The 21,674-nt window shown below is 48.0% G+C and overlaps 1 protein-coding gene across 3 annotated transcripts in view; it reads right to left on the bottom strand.

Annotated features, from left to right (window-relative positions):
* Positions 1-6,034: 6,034 nt before the first annotated feature.
* The window catches only part of MRPS5 (mitochondrial ribosomal protein S5), a 94,071-nt gene continuing 78,431 nt past the window's right edge, over positions 6,035-21,674 (bottom strand). For all 3 annotated transcript variants that reach the window (XM_075925829.1, XM_075925830.1, XM_075925831.1), the window contains exons 10-11: positions 7,925-8,061; positions 6,035-6,512 (exon numbers count right to left, since the gene is read on the bottom strand). In XM_075925829.1, coding sequence (XP_075781944.1) covers positions 6,288-6,512; positions 7,925-8,061 — 362 coding nt within the window. In that variant the 3' untranslated portion in view covers positions 6,035-6,287. The remainder of the gene's footprint in view (positions 6,513-7,924; positions 8,062-21,674) is intronic.

Raw genomic sequence — 21,674 nt, 5'->3', positions numbered from 1 at the left:
AGAGCCCGCTCTGCCTAAGTCAGCCCGCTCTACCCCACCGGGCTGACTTGCTCCCTACGCGGGAGCCCTGTAATCATGAAGAACCTCCCACATAATGAGCATCGTCTACGCCTAACGAGCACTTGCCTAGACCGCAGCACAGCAGTGAGGACTCGCCCCTCTGGCCGCAGGCAGCAGAGCGTTGTGATTTTGCCCAGTTCAGTCCCAGGTGCACTGGCCTCTTCTTCCCTGGGCTCCCACCTGTAGTTCCAGAGAGGACACAGCTGCTAGGAGCCCCTCACACCCTTATCTATCAGGGAACTCCCCAAGCCACCGTTTAAAGGTACCCGGACTCTGCTTTACAAAAATCCCAATGGCTCTTTGGTTTGGAGCAAGCCTGGAGGGGTCCCTGGGTGCACAGCTCTCCCTGCTCTCTGGCACCTCCGTGTGACTGGCTGCTAATCATGGATTACGCTCCCATGGCCAGTGGCCAGTTAGTCGGGACTCCTGGAGAGCACAGACCCGGGAGCTGTCCCAAAAGAATTCCCAGAGCAAAGCGGGTAGAGAATCAGCCGATCTTGGTTTGCCACCAGCGATGGAGAAGCCACCACAACCACTCCAGTGGCCACGCCAATGGTTAATTATCCGCCTGCTTAAAACGTGGCCCTTGTTTCTAGTTAACGTGTCGCGCTGCCACGTCCAACCACTGGCTTGTGCCAGACCCTGCTCTTCTGGGCTGCGGAGCCTATTATCAAACACTTGTCCCCCCCCCGGCAGGGCACTTCCAGACTGAACTCCCCCCTCAACCATCTCTCTGTGGGACTGAGTCAGCTGGAGCTCCACATATCTGTCACCGTCAGGCAGGTTTTCCAAACTCAGATCCTTTTCCGGGCTCTTCTCTGAATTGTCTCCCATTTTACAGCAGCCTCCTGGAGAGCTGCAGGCACCAGCGCTGGACACAGGCTCCCAGCACAAGTGCCAGACGCAGAGGTGAAACTGACTTGCTATTTCTAGTCAATATTCCACAGTGCTACAGCCCAGGGTCACCGGTGTCCCGCTGGCACTCACGGCCAGCTGACTGTCATTAAATCAGTCCGTAGGCTTTTTCTTTGGTCAGCTGGGCATTCTGCTGCACCCAGGGAGTGCCGGGGGCAGAGAGGGTGTCCGTGAGGACAGATACAGAGATCACAGTGCAGTGAGCACGAGGCCCGTTGAATCTCAGGTCCCATTGTACAACTCTTGACAGTGTAATAAATGGTCTTGCCTCCCTGCTTGTCTCATGTCCCGGATCAGCACAGCCACAAGGCTGCCCACGCCCAGCCCGAGGGGAGGCCCCAGACATGTACTGAAACACAAGCAGCAGCAGCAGCAATTTGTCAGGGAAACTCACAGGGCCTTTTGCCTGAATTCACCACTTGGAACACAGCGGCTTGGGGCCTGTTCCAGTCAGCATGGATTCTGACCAGCGCGGTGAGCCCCAGAGTTCTTGTAGGGGGTTAGCAGCAGGAGGAGCTATAACCCCAAACCAGCAAACAGCAGATTTTGTTGAAGTACCACAAAGACAGCAACAATGCAAACGTCAGGCCGTCTCCATTGCTACAGTGTCTTGCCTGAATTTAATGTTAAACGCTTGCTGTATTTAAATGGCAGGGCCATGCCTTTCAGTAGCGATGGCAGGACAATTTTCTGGTGGTCGGCATGTTGGAAAGCCACTGTGATTTGATACTATCTGACTGGGGACGAAACCCGAGCTTCTCGCATGCTCCCCTTTCCTTTTCTCTTATCTGGCTGAATTAAATTGTTTTTGGTTCCAATACACTTAAAAGCAACAAATTGTTTTCATATCAGATCTCACAGCTTTAATACGTCAGCTGATAGGCTGCAGCTATAGAAACCACTAAGTTCATGCTGGTCGTCTCCAGAAAATTAGAAAACAGCTTTTTTAATCGTAATCTTAGCCTCACTGCTCCACACAGGTATGCAAATGTGGTACCCACAATCCCGTCTATTGAAAAGCTAGCTCTCCATTAGAAATGCCTGTAGGGAAGAAAGGTTGAATTAAGCCCTCCACAATCTTCTCCTGAATGGCAAAAGATTACAAAATTAGATCCAGCGCTCCGGCATGTTTTGGGTTATGGATGAATCCCATTTACAGTGAGCTTTATCTAGGAATAGCAACTGGCTCACGGCTTGTTCACGAGGTTCATAAATCAGCCACAAGCCTGGTGCAAAGGGAGATCTGACAGAGCAAGAGATCAGCTCTCAGGCAGGGTCAAAGGCCTCACAAGCGCCTGGGTCTTTCATAGCCACAGGGTAGGGCCCGGCTGCGTGGTTTGCTCCAGTGATGCAGCCCCTTGAGCAACCAAGGGGAGTGCGCAAGGCAAACATTTCTGGACAAACAGCTTGTTCAGTAAAACAGCCAGTTCTGGGTCAGCCCAAACTATTAGCGAATTTGATAAACATCTTCAGTTAAAAACCCCAACAAACCCGTTCAGAAAGCCAAACCGGTTATTCCGCCATTCGCCCAGTGCAACATTGCAACTGTTTCATAGAATCATAGGACTGGAAGGGACCTCGAGAGTCATCGAGTCCAGCCCCCCGCCCTCAAGGCAGGACCAAGTTTGTTTCCAATGCTGCTCGATTTCAAGGGTGAACCCCAGAATGGAGCTTTCAGTTCGTGGGAGGATTCTGCTCCGCACAGGGCAGTAGATTCCCACTCTCCAGTCTCCACGAAGTGCCTGCAGCGCTGTCTGCTGCACAGTTCTGGGTGGGGGCTGCAGAGAAAGGAGCGACTGCCTCTCCCAGGCTGAGGAAGGGACCCAATCTGGCTGCTGAGGAGAGAAGTGGAACAATTTCTGAGGAGGAGCCGGACGTCCGCCACGGGGATCCCACACTACGGCTGTCAAGGACAAGTCAACGTCTCCTCCCCGCCTTTATCAGGTGTCTCAAAGCAGCAGCGCCACATGGAGCCCGGGCTCCCCACAGCACTTCTGTGGAACCCATGGTCAGCTGAGGAGTCCCCAGCTGACCCGGGCTCCACGTGGCATTTCAAAGCGACAGCGCTGTACGGAGCCTGGGGTCAGCTGGGGACTCTGAGTCCCTCAATGAGCTCGGGCTCCATGCTGAGCATCTGCTTTGAAATGCGCAAGAGCCCCCGCTGGGCACCCTGGTACATTTCAAAGCTGGCACCCGCATGCAGCCTGCAGTCAGCAAGGGGCCCTTCTACGTTTCAAAGGAGGAATGAGGTAGCGCCTATTGACTAGTCGATGGAAATTCCATCGACTACTCGACTAGTCAACTAACCACTAGTTAACTTCCTTATCCCACACAGAAATGGGGGGCAGCTGATTGAGGGGAACCCCAAGGACTCCCCGGGGAAATCTGACCCTCAGCTCTCTCTGTGGAGACACGGGAGCAGCCAGACTCATCCGAGTCTGCGAACGGCTCCGCCGCAGCAGTGTGCTGTCAGTGCTGGAGCTCTCCTGCCAGAGGGGGGCGGCCAGAGAGCTCCTGGGACACTGAGCTAGTAGCCTGCTCTGGTGCGGTCACACCCCTCCGCAGGCTGAGCCGGGAAGCAGGGGGACAGATCTGGTGCTGTGCAAGTCTCTGTAGGTCCCAGTGTCCGGAAGATCCGGGCAGGCGTCTGCTGGAACTGTGGTGTCCTGGGGCAGTGCGGCCCTTGAACAAACCAGGTGGCCCCAACGTGTCTGCAGAGCCAGCAGATGTGGGGCCTTCCCCTCCAGCACCGACACGACCAAGGGAACAGGCAGGTTTTGCCCCTCTCCCGTCCAGGGGTTTTGAGCAGAGCCCGTTCCTCAGGGTCTGGCACCTGACCTCAGCGGGCTCTGGTGGAGCTGGGTAGCGGCCGCTCCGCTCCTGAGCACCCTCTTGGAGGGGCGCTGCTCGCCAGCTGAGGCCGACACACCAAGGGGGGCTCAGACTGAAGAGGGGTCTTGTGGCCTTCCCCAGGAGAAGCGTCGCCTGAGGAACGAAGGAGACGCTGGAGGACCGGGTAGGGACAAAGCTCCAGCCTGCAGAGAGAGACTCTCACCCGCTCACAGGCAGGCAGCGCTGATGTTCGCTGCTGACAGGGCGGGGGCAAGGGATGCAATTCTTGAAGCCTGGGACGTGGCGCACAGCCCCAGACCTGGCCAGGGCCTCTGCAGAAGGGGGGACGCCCTGTGCTCACCAGAATATAAACTGTCAGTAGGCTCCAGGACAAGGCTCTTCACAACTGGACGTACGGGGCTCGCCATGGAGCTGAAGGGAGGACTCAGGATTCCAACTCAGGTTACATGGCGGCGGCATCGGCCGCTCTGCCCTTCATACCCTTGCTTGGGAGCGAGTGCACATGGGGCCAACAGACAGTGCTTGCGAGAGTCTCTCCACGTGGGTGCAGAACACGCCCCGGGACCTGCGGACTATTAGCTCCTGCTGGTGATCTCGGAGCGTCTCTCTTGGGAGGAGCGGGCCCTCAGGCATCTGTGCTTTTTACCACGCGGTGAATGACTCGTGTGTGCTTATCAGCAAATGCTTATCAGGTCGTCGACAGAATAGTCGACTAGTCGCTCCCCCCCCTTGCTGCCTCTATCAGATAGGCGGGGGAGGGAAGGAGGAGGGTACTTCAGAGCAGCAGCGTCGCGCGGAGCCCCGTGTTCCGGGCTCCACGCAGCACTTCCCCTTTGAATCACCACTGCAGTGTTTCAAAGGGGCAGTGACGCTCAGATCCCGGGTTCTGTGTGGCGCTGCCCCTGGAAACGCTGGCATTTCAAAGCAGCAGCGCTGCGTGGAGTCCGGGGTCAGCTGGGGAGTGGGCTCCCAGTGGTGCTACCCCTTCTAAATGCCACATAAAACCCCAGGTCAGCTGGGGAGTGGATCCCAGGCTCCACCAGGCATTTCAAAGTGGCAGTGCCGCACTGAGCCTGGGGTCAGCTGGGGAGTCCTCAGCTGATCCCGGGCTCCAAGCGGTGCTGCCGCTTTGAAATGCCAGATGGAGCCCAGGATCAGCTCCCCAGCTGACCTGGGGTTCCACGCTCCCCAGCTGACCTAAACGGGGGCTCTTGTGCATTTCAAAGAGGAAGCGCAGCATGGAGCCTGGGGCCAGGACGGGACTTCGCTGACCCGGGGCTCTATGCGGTGCTTCCGCTTTGAAATGCCGAGAGCCCCTCGAGGGGTGGTTGAGATTCTGTGGCCTGCACTGTGCAGGGGGTCAGACTAGATGATCATAATGGTCCCTTCTGACCTTAAAGTCTATGAGTCTATGAGCGCGGAAGTGCCTGTCAAATAGTTGATGGAAATTCCATAGCCTACTCGACTAGTAAATTAATCACTAACATCCCTAGTGTTAACACAGCTGCCCACGCTGGTTCAAGGACTGACTTGCTCCCTGATTGTGTTACTGACTGTCAAATAACTTCTCTGGCAGCTCATCTTTTTGCCCCATTACTCCGATCTAGAGCAGTGTTTCTGGTGGGTCACGAAAGGCAAGCGTCAGGAATCATTTAGCAATTTATTACAATTCTAAAGCAAAGAAAATCCAAATTCTCCACTCCCCATGCGAGGTCAGGTATTCTCTGTCACCCTCCCAATGCACGCACACAAATCCAGTGCACTGCTTTGGCACGGACAGCAATCTTTCACAGGCAACGTCAAGGGGCTGTGAATTATCATGAACTTTGACCGAGAGGTCACCAGCTGGCAAAGTCAAGACACTGTAACGCCTCACGCTGAGTCACTTTACCTCACTCTGCTGCCCTCCCTCATCCCCATATCTTCCCCCCTCGCCTTCCTCATGCACGGCGCAAACCTTCCTGCCAATCCCCTCCCCAAGTCAGTCTCCTGCTTCACCTCCAGCAGCTCTGCTCAGCCTCACTCCTCCCCACCAGTACTTCTGCCCCTCGAATTCCACAGCTAACCCACCCGCCTGCTCTGGCCTTGATTACACGCAGCAAGGGCAGGGAGCCGAGGTGCTGGCATCTCTCCTCGCCCTGCGCACTGCACTCTGAAAGCACAGACAGGCGGCTCAGCAGCCCAGCACATTACCAGAGCGATCTGCTTTGATTTAATCCATGTTTTTAATAGTTTCCCAAGTATCTGTAAAGGGAACAATTAGGGATTCCTGATTACAAAGCAGCTGCGAGAGAGCAGCAGAGCACTGGCGTGTCCGAAATCACGTCGCTGGTCAGACTGGCCGCTGGCTGAACATGGATGTCCAGCGAGGCTGCTGAGCATGCAAGGTAGCGCAGGTGCACGCCTGGCCAATCGCCCGCTGGAGCTGCTGCACTGTCTGGCACGGGCAGGCCTGCTCTTCACCACACGGTCCTTCGGACATGTGCCCAGGGAGAACGCTTCATTCCCTGGGCAGCTCTCACTTCGCTCCACTCCAGCTTGATGTCGGGAACCTCTTCCACAGGCTCCGGTTCCTTCCTGACGGCGCCACTTGGAGCAGCAACGACGATGGGCAGGGGGCCACATTCCTCCCGGAATTCGACCACGTAGAGGCTCCTCTTCTCTGCCAGCTCCTGGTGGGTCTCCTGCGAGAGGGGTTAAAAGGGTGTCTGTAAACACTGCCACCAGGAGGCTCAGCTTGCCCCGATTCAATTCTACATGACCGCCCTCCAGAGCACCCTCACTGCGTCCCCGCCACACTGGTGCCGAGCACCGCTTGCCTCTTTCAGCAGCACATGTGGCAACAAGTGGCAGGTTTCAGGCAGTGTGTGTACTCTAAAGAAACAATCCGTGGAGCCCAGCGCCCTGCGCCAACAGCAGGAATTCTGCTGTGAGCTTTTGGCAGGGATGCCCTGGTCCCACGACCACTGATTTGCTGCTTTCTGGAAAGGCAGTGGGACAGTCAACTCACAGGAACCAGTGATGGCAACACCCCAAAAGCACGAGGCATTCTCTGGGCGACAGGGCTGCATAGTTCTGTCCCTACAAAGAACTGACTAAAGATGAATTCAATCAAATGAATAACCGCCAGGAAGTAGATCTTGCAGACGTGCAGGTAATGGGACGCTAGCGGTCATGTGGCAAGCTTCGTGTGGCCCGAGTACGCTTGCCATTCACCTGACGGTACAAGGCAGCTTGCCAGAAACCTTGTGGCTTTATCATCATTCCCTGCACATAAGTCTCAAGACGGTAACTTCTGTAACTGCCCCTCATTCTGCGGACTGTGGATTCACTTGGAGCAGCAAGCACCATTGCTGCCCCTTCAGCGCACTGAGGAACGTCTCCTGAGCGACGCTGCACCCAACAGGCCTCTCTCGCCTTTCACACAAGCCTCTTGCCACTTTTCCATCCTGCCAGCTCTGGAGCCTATTTCTAGCCACTTGGGCTCTTGCTCCTCAGTCAGCCCGGCCCATTGCAGTGCCGCAGGAAGCTCCTGAAAGTCTCTAACTAGACTAGCAGCTGATGAAAGGAGAAATGTTAGACTCAGGTATTTTTTCAGACTTCATTTAAAATGTCTGATGACTATGGACTGGCCCTCAGCAGCCAGGATTACAGCCTCCTCCTCACTACTTCTCAGGCCCTGTAGCTAGACTCTCAGGAGAAGCAAGGATTGCGTTCCATACACCAACAGGGAAAACCCAAAATGCAACTGGAGAAATAACACCAATAAAAGTAGGATTAAGGCTTTCTCTGTTTGTGCTTTTTAAATGTCACTGACAAAAGCAAATTAATCCCACAAATTCAGATTTCCCCTGGAGGCACCGTCTGCTTGAATGCCTCAGAGTTACTGATGGACAGCTGAACATGACTGATGAGGGGGCGGAAAGAAGAGATTGAAATTCCAGCTCTGTTCTGTTTTCGCCTGGAATTGCAGAATTCATTTGAACTTTGTTCCTTTCTGAACCTAGAATTCACTGTGTTAGATCACAAAGCATTGATTTTATTCTACCTTTTGGCGTTCGAAAATAAGATTGCAAACATGGATTGTAAAATTTACCTGGCGTGCTAGTCCCTTAAAGAGAGCTCGGGTGAGGTTAAGTAAATTGTTGGATCCAGAAAGCTTGGCATACATGTCTGTAATCCCAATTAGCTTGCAGATGGTAATGATGGCTCGATGGCAATGAAGACCATAGCCTGGAAAAGTCAGATGTAAATGACATTATGTGAACACTAGTAAGATCATTACAACGTGAATTAAACTGCCTCCCCCCAAGGATACTGCATGCTAGTCGGTAGTAGCCTAAAAACGGCATGGACTTAGATTGTGAAGATTGAAAGCGTTCAGATTCTTTTTTATCTAGCCACTTATCCTCCAATGGTGGCCAATGCCACGTGCCTCAGATGGAATCAACAGAATCTGCCGAATGATGTGTAAGGGTAAAGCATGAAAGCCACGCGACTGCAAACTGACTGCCTTGGCCAAATGGCTCACAAGCCTGGATTCTTTGCAAACACCCCCAGCGACTGATCATCAGACTAAGACAACTCTCCCCGAACTCAGCAGTGAGAGAGACATTAGCACGACCCTTGTACTTTCTCACAAATGGTCCCATGCTACAGCACACAGAAGGGTCTCAAGGCAACAGTAGCTAGAAATGTAAGAATCAGAAGCCTTGTCTGAGCAGACAGAGAACCAAGCGATAGCCACAGAGGCCTAGAGCACAAGAGACAACATGGGAATTGGACACAGGGACACCGGGAGCGTCAGAAGGCGTTTGCTCTCTGGCACAGCAGTCCTGGCAGCATGCTGAAGACCTGGACAGGGAAGCAGAGATAGACACATGGATGATAAAAGAGTCCCAGGGACAGAAGCTGCGTGGAGAGGTTAGTACAATAATTGCTCTATTTGGATTGAATTCTCCGTGGGGCAGAGATGTACCTGCCACTCTGTACAGTGCAAGCACAAGGGGGCGCTGTTTTCGATGAGCTCTAAGGGTCACTTCCATACTCAGGCTTACGAGTAATAATTTCTAGAAAAGACGTCATTTTAAAGGATTCAGGGCTGAACTGCTATGAGAGGGTTACTATCAGGGTTGAAATCTAGTGAGCATGAACTGAAGGCAGAAAGTGCTGGAAGTTTAAGATTTTTAGGCTAATTTTTGTTATGCAGAAGAACATCACATAGATGAGGCTACAAAAAGTTAATACTTAAAACCAATTATTAGTGGGCATATAGGAGGAAAACACACTCAAAGAAAAACCAGCCGAGTAGCTGGGTGGATGGAGAGAAACACTGCAGAATTATAGCGCCTCAGTACTAACTGCAATGTCTTGTTAAGACCAGCGTATTTTACTGAAAGGTTTTCCTAGTTCCCCAGTAAGATATTGCATGTGACCTACGTCTATGAATCTTTAAAAGCCCGTGTGAGATAGATTTAATGCATGTTATTTAAAACCTGCCAAGACAGCTCTTATAGATTACTCCACTCTGAGGGGCAGCCTTGTTGCTAAGTAAACGGGGGAAACAATCTATTAGAGTACTGCAGGCTTTACTGCACTAACATTTTCTTCTGCTTTTAACCTATAATTGGAAAACAAATGACAATATTCCTCTGCCATTTGAGAAAGTGTTGGTTTTATTCTCAAAGACTGAATCAAGTTTTCAATGCAATTACATCTGAATGATCTTTGAGAGGTTATTCATCATTTCCATTTATTAATGGCCCACAATATTCCATTTCCACAGCTTTGCTTTTGTCTTTCCCCTCACTTTAGGCAAAGCACAGCTTTCTGCAGGTTTTTAATGGATGAAAATCACAGTCTTGCAATTTAGACAATCAACTACTGGCCAGGATTTGTTCCCAACTTAAACTGAGCACAAGTATTCCATTTGCAAAGCGGCATCTCTGTACACCTGAGGGAGAGGATGGCTCTGGAGAGCTGGCATTATGGGACTGCAGTTTAATTCAGTGGAGCCACTTAAAAGCATAGCTTTGAAAGGAGCCTAAATCCATATGAACATTTTTCACATGCCAAACAAAGATATAAGCTTGTAATAAAATGAAGCCAGTTTAAGTTAATTCCTGCTAGTAAAATAAATCTTCAGGGTTCTAACAAATAAAACTCAAGTAAAACATGTGAATGGAATAACCTGTTACCTTCTCTGGGTAGCTAACTAAATTCAGATCAGAAGATAAGAAAATAATGGCACCCTCAAATATAACAAATGTATTTTTTAAAAGCAAAGTTTGCATTTAGGTTTTAAGTGTTTCTGTAATAAAGAGTTCTTTAACCAAGTTTTTTGATTGTCTACTGTCAGACTATGAGAATTAAATGTTACAGACATGCTATAAAATTACAGCTATTAAGATAGCTTAGCTGAGGAAAATAATAAAAAAAAACCCTAACAAACAAAATAATACAAAGCTTAGTTTTACAAATTTTGTACTTAATCTCTAAATCTTTGTCTTTTATGACCATTCATTGAGAGAAATGCTATAAATTCGTGAGGAAGTAGTTTATAAAGCACCTTGTCAGCTTTAATACTGCAAAACAAGAGGCTTCAGGACGTAGAAATAGGAGCTAGTGTGTGACTGCCCTAGGGCTGCTGCTATACTTCAAAGGCAGAGGTGCCCTATCGACTAATCTAACGGCCGATGCAAAATGCATTGACTATTTGATTGGTCAATTACTTGAAATTTAACATCCCTAAAATCTACTAGCCTGGGTCCCCCATGTCTCTGATAGACAATCCTCACCTCTCCTCACATTTCTCCATCTCTATGTCAGTGAGAGGTTTTATTTTTTTCCTTCTCATGTGTGTGTGGCCCGACTGATCTTTTTCTGAGAGTCAGCAGCACCAACCCAAAAAATGTTCCTCACCCTGACCTAGAAGATAAGGTGGGGGGGGGGGTCACAAGGTATAGCCAGCCAGTCCAGAAAAAAACATGCCAAATCAACCACTCCCTTCTTTGATAGAATTACTGACCTAGTGGATAGGAGGAAAGCTGTGGACATGATGTATCTTTAGAGACCTGCTCATTTGCAGATATCCACATATAATTTTTGCGGCTGAGCTTGATGTACCTTAATTTTTTATTAGTAAGAGTTTTGACAGTTTCAGCTGATGTTCATATAAACTAATGAAATATTGTGTAGATGATGTTACCATAAGGAGGATACCGAACTAGTTGAAAGACTACACTCAGAATATTTATCAGTGGCTGGCTGTCAAACAGGAAGAATGGATCTAGTAGGGTCCCACAAGTATTAGGGATGTAAAGGGTAACCAGATAATTGGCTACTAGGCAAGCATTGGCCCCTCCTACCTGTAGCACAATGTGGTGAGCAATTCACTGGTCAAACACATAGCTGAGTTTAGAAAAAAGGAGATTAAGGGGGGATATGATCGAGGTCTATAACATCATGACAGGTGTGGAAAAAGTGAGCAAGGAAAAATTATTTAGTTATCCCCTTAACCAGGGCTTGACAAATAATGCAATCTACTCGCCCATGGCAAGTAGATTGCAACCCGGAAGAGCCAGGTTTGGGCGATCTGCGCATGCTGGTGAGCGGGGCTCGCTGCAGTTCGGTGAGCCCTGCCCATAACACAAGAACTAGGGGTCACCAAATGAAATTAATAGGCAGCAGGTTTCAAACAAACAAAGGGAAGTTTTTCTTCACTCAGGGCAGTCAGCCTCTGGGTCTCCTTGGCAGAGGATGCGGTGAAGGCTAGAACTTTAACAGGGCTCAGAAAAGAGCTAGAGAGGTTCATGTAGGTTAGGTCCATCAACGGCTATTAGCCAGACTTGGTAGGAATGGTGCCCCTAGCCTCTGTTTGTCTGGAAATGGGTGACAGAGGAGGGATCACATGAGGATTATCAGTTGTGTTCCCTCCCTCTGCAGCCTCTGGTACTGCCCACTGTCAGCAGACAGGATACCGGGCTAGACAGACCATTGGTCTGACCCAGTGTGGCCATTCTTGTGCCAAGTAAGGAGAAAAGGTACCTTAACGGAAGATGAATCTGCATATGCCTAGCCTCATCACTCTCCTATTACACTGGAGATGCAGAAGTGCTGTAACTTTCTCTCTATATTAAAGGTAGCCATAAGCCATTGGTATAGCGCTTCATGGCTATATTGCTGCATTTTACAAATTACTTAGCATTTTTTTCTATTCAGTTAATCTTCAAAATTAGCTTTCAAGTGACACACTTATTTCACCACGACTATTCTTGTAGGTTACAATCATGACTGTTTTAATGGGGCAGAAAGCGTACTTAGTTACAGCTTTGGATTTAGTTTCTGTAATGCCAATCATGGATTGAAGTAGGACTTTAAAAATCTAGAACCCCACAGATATCCACTAGTTAATATGGCCAAGGAACCACAGATGTGTGATTTATAACACTGACAATATAACTATCGTACATATAGATACACACACACACACACACACTCGAGCTAATATTTTAAATGTTAATTAGAATCATACATCTAAATGAATCCCAAGTGTTTTTTTCCAGAGCATAGCAGCCACTAGTATGAATGTTTCATGCAGCATTGGAAATGCACGAAGAAATGCGTGACCCAGACCAATCAGTTAAACAGGAAGAGGATACTGTTTTCTCTGGTGAAAGAAATTTGTACAGGTATGAACATTCTGTGTGAGTAGAATTACTGACACAATAAAAGAAAAGACATCACACAAAACACATGGTATAAAAAACCCCACCACCACAAAGCCATAACTGGATGAGATGGAAAATGAAATATTGCGTATTAAAAAAAAAAAAAAAATCAAAGAGGTAAATGTCCTGTTGGGTTATGCTTCAGAGTAAAGAATGGATAACGTATCGATAGAGCAATAGTGAAACCAAACCCTTGTGTAATGTAATGAGTGACATTGGTTGACAGTTGCGGGAATACTAAAAAAGCTGTCTGGCTGTGCATATCCACAGGATGAAATGTCACATGGACAGGCCAAAGACAAGACACAGTGGTTCTTAACCTGGAGGTAATTATCCCTCGAGGGGTAATTTGCATATTTCAAAGGGTAATACATTTAAAATACAAGGTGTTCAATTCTGTTCAATATAATGTATGAGAAAACAAAATACAATAAAAATGATTAATCGTAATTTTCTTTTTGTCTATTGCCATTTAAAAAAAGAGGAGGGGTAATTTTGGTTTATTGGTTAAGCTTAAGTGGTGACAGTGCCAAAGAGGTTAAGAACCACCACTTTATAATCTCGCTCTCTTCTTCTGCCCTAGGGAAAATAAAATCAGAGCTAGTTTTTCTAAGGTGTGCGCTAAAACTTATTTCTTAATGAAGTTTGTATTTCTGGTACATTTGCTGTAAACTGCTAATAAATGCTGATTTTGCTCACTATAAATGGAACAGGGCCTTGATTTTTATAACCAGATCTAGATTTCTTCTAGAGAAGCATTATGGAAGGACCAGGAGGTATCGTTCTGGGGTCGGGAGGTAAGGGAGCAAATGATTCAAAGGTACAAAGCATTATTATGGATTCATGATCTCATCCTATTGGGAAAGACCTGCTGATACTGCTCACCGTGGAACATGGGCGGATGTCCTCGTTTGGGGGGTCACTTGGAGCGTGGCTATTCCTGGCTATAGGGCATTTTAAGTTTTGTTTCACAACTCTGAAAATACTGGTGCTGAATTTATGAACCCAGGCACAGGAACCGCCCTCTCCTCAGTTCAGGGGCCTATCAAGATTGAACTGGCCAGTAAGGAACACTGTGATACAATGGATGGGTGAGTGGCCCTACCCCACCTTGGAAATGCTAGCGAAGGGATCTCCTCTCCGCCTGGCAGGCCTGGGCCAGAGCACTCCAGCTGTGAGCCTGTGCCCAGCTGACAGCGTGGGCTGTCAGGGTGTGTCTACACAGCAAAGTTATTTTGGAATAACGGCCATTATTCCGAAATAAAAATGCGAGCGTCTACACAGCAATTCCGTTATTTCGAAATACCTGTAACATCTGTAAACCTCATTCTATGAAGAATAACCCCTATTCCGAAAAAGCTATTTCGAAATAAGGCGTGTGTAGACACTCCACTGCTGCTATTTCGAAATAGCCCCCACCAGGGCCATTCTACGTTATTCCTCCTGGGGCTCTAAATCGAGATAGCCCGTCTACATTAGGGACTAATTTTGAGGCTTTTCTGCAGTGTAGACATGCTATTTCAAAATAAGCTATTTTGGAATAACTATTCCGGAATAGCTTATTTAGAAATACGCGTGCAGTGTAGACATAGCCTCAGTGGCAGAGGCAGGGCCCAGCTGTGAGCTCCGCCTCGAGCTGACTGCTTGGCTGTCTGTGCTGGGGTGGGTGAGGAGACAGGAAGGAGCAGATGGAGCCTGGACTGACAGCCAACAGCCAAATGAGCAAAGCAGTGTCTACAACAGGGCTCGGCAACTTTTTCAAACCACATCGCCAAACCACATCAAATTCAGAACAAGTGATCAACGAAGTGCCAGTATAAGAATGCCCATTTGCATGCCTGAAAATATACAACTTGATATTACTAATAACTGATAAGATGATTAATAATAGCAAAGTAGTCAAAGACTTCATTGGATGGGACATCTGCTGCTGGATCTTTTCGTACATTTCTTTGAAGTTTACATCATAATTGGTCAAATTCAGCTTTATGCCCACATTCAGGCTGTCTTCTGTCAGTCTTGAGTGCAAATTTTTACCTTTGGTGTGATTCAAATGAGAGACATATATAGGTGGAACCAAATATTAAAAGTAAGGCCAAGCTGACATTCTGCATGGTGTTGTATGTGATGGGAAGTTCTTTCCAGCTTTGCAAAATCAGATTATCATCGTGCTCCAATTTCTCCATGTCAGCCCATTTGTGCAGTTTTGCCAATTCTGCACATTCTAAATCAGAATTCAGCTTGATGAATTTTTCCACCCAGATATCTGACTCCTTGAAATCTGTTATTTCCATTTTCAAATCGCTGAGATGCTTGGAATAACCGTCAAATCCAGTTCTTCAATGGATGCTTTATGTGGACCAATCATAAACTTAAACATTGTGTTTGTAAATGTCAACAAAAAATGAGACATGAATGCCATCAGGAGCTCAGAAACAAAGCTGGCAAGCTGAAGCAAATCAAGGTTGTTATTTGGAGTCTCTCTGATCCGAATCAGGAAACATTTGTAATCTTTCAATATGGGCCAGTCTGCCCAGCTCGATATCTTTGATGAAAACAGTCAATTTTTATTCAAATCCAAACACTGCCTGCTGCAGAGTCAGGCCTGTATTTCCTTGCCCTTGTAACTTAACGGCCAACTCATTCAAATGACTGGTAATGTTGATGAGATAGTAAAACTTTAGCAACCAGCCAGTCTGAAAGCTCAAGGTGTCTGATACCCTTCATGTCAAAAAATGGCTTAATCTCGTTAATGCAGGTGGCAAAACAAGATAAAACTTTGCCATGAGATAACCAGCAAACACTGTGCATTGGTAGATCGAGGTATTTGGAATCTACTTCCTCGAGTAGTGACTGATATTGACGATGATTGAGGGCTTGGGCGAGAATCTAACTGACAAAGTGAACGACCAGTCCCATTGCATTTCCAAGTTCAGTTCCACAGGATTATGCACAATGCAATGGAAGTTCAAAAGCGGGCGATTCAGCTGTTCTGACAAGAGTAAGGAATCCGCTATATTTGTCGACTATGCTAGATGTATCATCCGTACACACGGACACAAGATTATCCAACTGTATTTTTTTCTCATTCACAAAGTTCATCACAATTTTAATGATGTGTTTATCCCTTGTTTGATTTTTCATTGGTAATATCTCAATCACTTCTTCGTCCCAAAACATACAACTTATTAATGTCACATATTTTGGTTGTCTTGTCCAAAGCAAATGAAAAATAAGTAGCTGAACTCAAATTTTGCATTTGTTCCTTGTCAATTTGATGGGCCATTTTCACAGCTGTGTCATGGACTGTTTTTGCTGCTAATGGCATGGCTTGAATTTTCTATAAGATTTTATCCTTGTTGTGAAACTCGTCAAATAGTTCATGGCCAATGCATCTCTTCATGTAATCCTCATCAGTGAAAGGCCTCCCCTCTCGAATAATGCTTTATGAGCCTGCAAAACTTGTGGAGTTTAAGATCCCACCCTTTTTTGACCATATCAGCAGGCTATTTTGTCCGATGTTCATTTTTCGTTGCAGCTTCTCACGGGCTTTTTTTCCATGCATCTCACTCGGGGTACTTTGTAGCAAATGCTGCAAGTTTTGTCATGAAATTTTTTTGTTTGAGAACAATCCCTCACTACAAGTGAGACCTTGTGGAGACCCAGACCTCTCCACAAATGTATACAAGAGTCTGTATGCTCCTTCTGAAAATTTTGGTACTGTCATCTTTCTTTCTCTTTGCCTTTTTTACTGTTAGGGGGATTACAGAGTTCACCATCACGTATGATGATGGAAAGATTTCTTGGCTAGTCAAATAAAAAAAGAATATGCACAACCCCCAACAAGTGGAGAGGATGGATGGTTGTTAAAACGAACAGTTAAAGGTGAAATGGACAAAAAATCATTTTGACATGAGAAATTAAGAGTTTTTCAAATTTTGAATTAATTTTTCATTTTAATTTAAACAATTGTGTGTATTTCAAGTTTTACTTATTTATAATCTTACAACCTCATTAAAATCAATGGGGCTGTAGACATCTAAATGAAGGGTAAATTTGACTCTGTATCCGCTGCTTTATAAGTAATATTGTAATCTGCATGATGATTTGACTGTCTCACTAACAGAAGTCTTAGGGTACGTCTACACTAGCCCCCTAGTTCGAACTAGGGAGGCTAATGAGGGCGATCGAAATTGCTAATGAAGTGCGGGATTTAAATATCCTGCGCTTGATTAGCATATTCCCGGCCGGTCGCCATTTTGGAAACTGACTAGCCCAAAGTAACTGCCCGCATCTACACGCGACAGAGAAGCAGGATTACGAGATAAACCCCTTAGTCTGAATTAACTGTTACTCCTTGTGGAATGAGGTTTATCAGTTAATTCGAACTAAGGGGTTTATCTCAGAATCCTGCTTCTCTGCCGCGTGTAGACAGGGGCAGTTACTTTGGGCTAGTCAGTTTCCAAAATGGCGACCGGACGGGAATATGCTAATCAAGCACAGGATATTTAAATCCCGCGCTTCATTAGCAATTTCGGTCACCCTCATTAGCCTCCCTAGTTCGAACTAGGGGGCTAGTGTAGATTACCCTTACTGAAAAAATAAAAGTTTTTCACACTAGAAAAGGAGTTTAAGGATTTATACTGATTTGTAGATGCTAATACAATGCATGTTATGCTAATAACTTTGCATATTAGCTATTGTAACATGACAGTACAGAACATGCAAGCAAAACAAGCAGTGCTCGCAAAGTGCCAGTTTAAAGCAGATGAACAAAATCAAAGGACAGTATTTCTGGACAACTACTGCAGGCGTCTGTTTCACTGTGAACCAACCTCTGAGTGACTTTTATTACCTGGGAAATATAACACCGCTTGGAAACACATTGGTAGTTAGTGTTTTAGTGCTATAGTGAAATTGGGGTTATATTCAAAGAAGGGACCATATGGATGTATTTGTAACCCTGCTGTGTATTAAAATTAAAGCACCAATTAGGCACTCAGCAGTGGTCTAAACCTGCCTACCGTGAATGCGATTTCATTTACTGACTGCATTCTTCATCTCTGACAGCAATCAAACAACTCAGAAAGGATGCTCTTCCAGATGAAGCCAGGTCCATGCCAGAAACTTTAAATTTGGCCTTCGCTGCCAACTTATGACATGGGTTTTTTTTTTAAACAGAAGGTACTTAAGACTATAAAAATGGAATAGGTTGAACACAAACACAGTAAAGTGAATGGCTACATGTGAAGGGTTTATACACCCCCTGCCTGAAGGTGTCTGTATTGTAGTCTATAGTAGCGAGACATCAGCACCTAGGGCTGGAGTGCGTGTAACCAGGGTCAGGGGCTGGGAGTTAGGCGTGTCATGAGAGAGAACTGTTCCCCTACAAGGCACTACAGGCAGCATGGATCCCGCAGGGGTGCCTGCACACCCTGTGCATGCGAGATCAGAATCTTCTGCATCAGTCGTGGTGGCACATAGCTGGTGCCTCCTGTTGGGAGATCAGAGAGGGCCTGGCTCTCCTTCAGGGCCGTGGCAGACAATCTCAGATTCTCTGACACTCAAGGCAGGTATGGAAGGCAGGCCGGGGGCCTACACATGCAACCACATCCTGCAGGACCAGTCACTGCGGGGTAAGCGATACTTTCCCTTCCGGCATGCACGAGCCTGGCTCTTCAAGGGGTCTGGGAGTTCCAGCTGAATCACTCCGTTAAAAGAAAGGCAGCTCTCAAAGGAATGGCAGCCTTTACACAGGGAGGCATGTCGGAGCAGCTTGCCGTCAGCACCCTGCCTTTGGAGGCGCTAGGTGCTCAGGGGAGGAGAGGGACAGTGGGTAGCCTCTGGCCTACCCTGGTCTCTCGGTCAGTACTTGCACTGTCAGCTCTAACAGCAAGAGCATGGCCTCGCCAGGGCTGGTATTTATGTGGTTTTTGATTCGGCAGCTGTTTTCCTAACCATCTAAAACCAGCACAGCCCTTGGGTCTTTCAGCAAATGAACTGCCTGTTCTGCTGCTAAAGACTTCCTGCTCCCTTCGAAGGGCAGATCCCTCTGGGGCCTGGATTGCTATTGATACACTGGATGTTAGAACCACAGTCTTGCCTCATCACAACAGACGCAGCCACTGACCTTGCAGTTGTGTCAGATGGAGACCATGGTTTTAGTGATCATTTGGCCCACTCATGTCGTCTTTTAGCTTCTCTGTTCTCCTGGGGGAGCTGAGAGCGGAAGGGAATCCCCTTTTCCCAAGTGAAGAAGTGGAGGGCATGGCAGTGAGGCAGAGGAGAATGCTGTGTGCCCAGAGAGATCTTTACCTGTAGCTGCGCCCTCTGCAGACTTTAACTTCTCTGGCACTGATCCCTGCAGGCATCCTGGGTTTGAGTGGACCCAGAAATGTTCAAAGCCCTTCATGATACTGGATCTCTCTTCTGCTCATGTAGGTGTGGGCAGAAGCCCTTGGATGGCTCCCCTACACCCTCTCTGATAGGAAGGGTGAGCCTGGGCCGAGTTACAGAGCCGGGATGATTGTGGTTTCAATGTTCAGACCCCTGAAATACAGGAATGCCCCGAGTTCATCAGTTCTCAGCCTGGGCAAGTTGCCACTGCTTTGCCAGGCGATGAGGCTGGGCCTGTAGGTAGAGATGGGGGTTGCAGCTGTCTCTCCACTGCTCCAAGCTGGCTCTTGTGTGGGCAGCCTGGCTCCCCTGGAGAACAAGATTGCTTCCTCCTCTGGGACAAGCAAAACCAATCTGCTCCAGCAGCCAGGCCAATACGACCATGTGGCCAAAACCGAGGTTGGCTGGCCCAGTGTAGCCCATCCCTTATCTGTGGGGCTCTAAACTAGGGGTTTTCTGCACCCTCCTTGGGCTGAGCCCTAAGGGTGGGGGAGAGAGACACCCGCTTGATGTCAGTGAGGAGCAGGAGGTCAGCGAGGATGGAGGAGCACATCTCTGCAAATGCTGGTGCCAGCAGTGACACAGCCGTAGCGTTCATCCACATGCTGGTACAGAGCGTGTCCTCTCCCGAGGCCAACTCCTCCACCAACAGCTCTTGGCTCCAGGCTGGCTTTGGCTCTCCTAGAACCATGCCCGTGCGGGCGGAGGGCTTGGAGAAGTCGTGCTTTGCGTCACTGTGCCTGGCTTTCACACTGTCTGGCTTGGCCTCTCGGTATCTGCCTTCGCGCCATGACCGCAGCTGCACCATCTGCTGTCGGAACTTTGTTGATGACCCTTGTGCTGTTTTCTCTGCCTGAGCCCAGGCGGCGGCGTGGGTTCTGGGAACGAAGGTGGCTGCTCCGTCTAAGCTCGGCTCTTGTGGCTGCTGTTTCCTCTGTGTTCGTGACTCTCAGGAACTGTGCCAGCAGATGTAACTTGAGCTGAGTGTCCTGGTGGGTCCCTGAGGACTCGCAGAGGGATATGGCCCTTCCTGGGCAGGAGAAGCCCTGGCTGTGCCTGTCAGTGAGGGAGAGGAGTCCAGCACAAGATGGGTAGGAACCGCGATGGCTTAGACTCAGCCACGAGTTATGGTGGGCAGCACGAGGCCCCACTGCACAGGGGTACTGGAGAGTTGCTGCTGCTTTGTTCTGGGAAGACAAAGTTTCATGACCAAATTAGTGACAAAAAGGAAGAAGTTTTGAAGCTCAAACAGCAGCAGCTTCTGGCACACTCACTGGGTTCTCTCTCACTGCCTTGGCCAGGAACAGGGACCTGATGAAGGGTGGCAGGCAGCCACCCTGCCTGTTATGTCCTCACATGGAAACACAAGGAACAAGGTGAATGTGTGGCCCTGAGGGACACTCTTATTGTCTCTCATGGGAGGCACAGCCAAATCTCAAAGGAAAGTGGTAACGTGCCTGTTCTAAAGGAAGGGAGAGGGGGAAAAATAACTCGGGTGATACGTTAGGAGAGCACCCACACTAGCGCTCATGGGCTTTGTTGCTAAGCATTTCCGGGTGGAAAATTGCCCGAAACCCCACCAGCACTAGAGCAGCTCCCACGTCCAGGCGGCTTGGAGGGCCCCTCAGGAAGCTGGAAGGAGAGGAAATTAAGGTAGCCCTGGAGGAAGAGGCTGGGACTCAGGGAAGAAAAGAGGACCAAGACAAGAGCAGATCAATGATTTAAATATACGACAGTGATACAGCAATGGCTGGGAGTTCCAATGCACGGAATCAGCAACCAACAGCAGTTACAATACGATGGACCAGCGTCAGGCTGTCGATTTCATAGAATCATAGGACTGGAAGGGACCTCGAGAGGTCATCGAGTCCAGCCCCCTGCCCTCAATGCAGGACCAAGCTCCGTCTACACCATCCCTGACAGATGTCTATCTAACCTGTTCTTAAATATCTCCAGAGAGGGAGATTCCACCACCTCCCTTGGCAATTTATTCCAATATTTGACCACCCTGACAGTTAGGAATTTTTTCCTAATGTCCAATCTAAACCTCCCCTGCTGCACTTTAAGCCCATTACTCCTTGTCCTGTCCTCAGAAACCAAGAGGAACAAATTTTCTCCTTCTTCCTTGTGACACCCTTTTAGATATTTGAAAACCGCTATCATGTCCCCCCTTAATCTTCTTTTTTCCAAACTAAACAAGCCCAGATCATGAAGCCTGGCTTCATAGGTCATGTTCTCTAGACCTTTAATCATTCTTGTCGCTCTTCTCTGTACCCTTTCCAATTTCTCCACATCTTTCTTGAAATGCGGCATCCAGAACTGGACACAGTACTCCAGCTGAGGCCTAACTAGTGCAGAGTAGAGCGGCAGAATGACTTCACGAGTTTTGCTTACAACACACCTGTTGATACAACCTAGAATCATATTTGCTTTTTTTGCAACAGCATCACACTGTTGACTCATATTCAACTTGTGGTCCACTATGACCCCTAGATCCCTTTCCGCCATGCTCCTTCCTAGGCAGTCGCTTCCCATCTTGTATGTATGGAACTGATTGTTCCTTCCTAAGTGGAGCACTTTGCATTTCTCTTTATTAAACTTCATCCTGTTTACCTCTGACCATTTCTCTAACTTGCTAAGGTCATTTTGAATTATGTCCCTATCCTCCAAAGAAGTTGCAACCCCACCCAGTTTGGTATCATCTGCAAACTTAATAAGCGT

The sequence above is a fragment of the Pelodiscus sinensis genome, chromosome 3 (assembly GCF_049634645.1).
Source record: "Pelodiscus sinensis isolate JC-2024 chromosome 3, ASM4963464v1, whole genome shotgun sequence".
NCBI classification, from domain to species: Eukaryota; Metazoa; Chordata; order Testudines; family Trionychidae; genus Pelodiscus; species Pelodiscus sinensis.
This window is presented reverse-complemented; position numbering and strand designations above follow the sequence as displayed.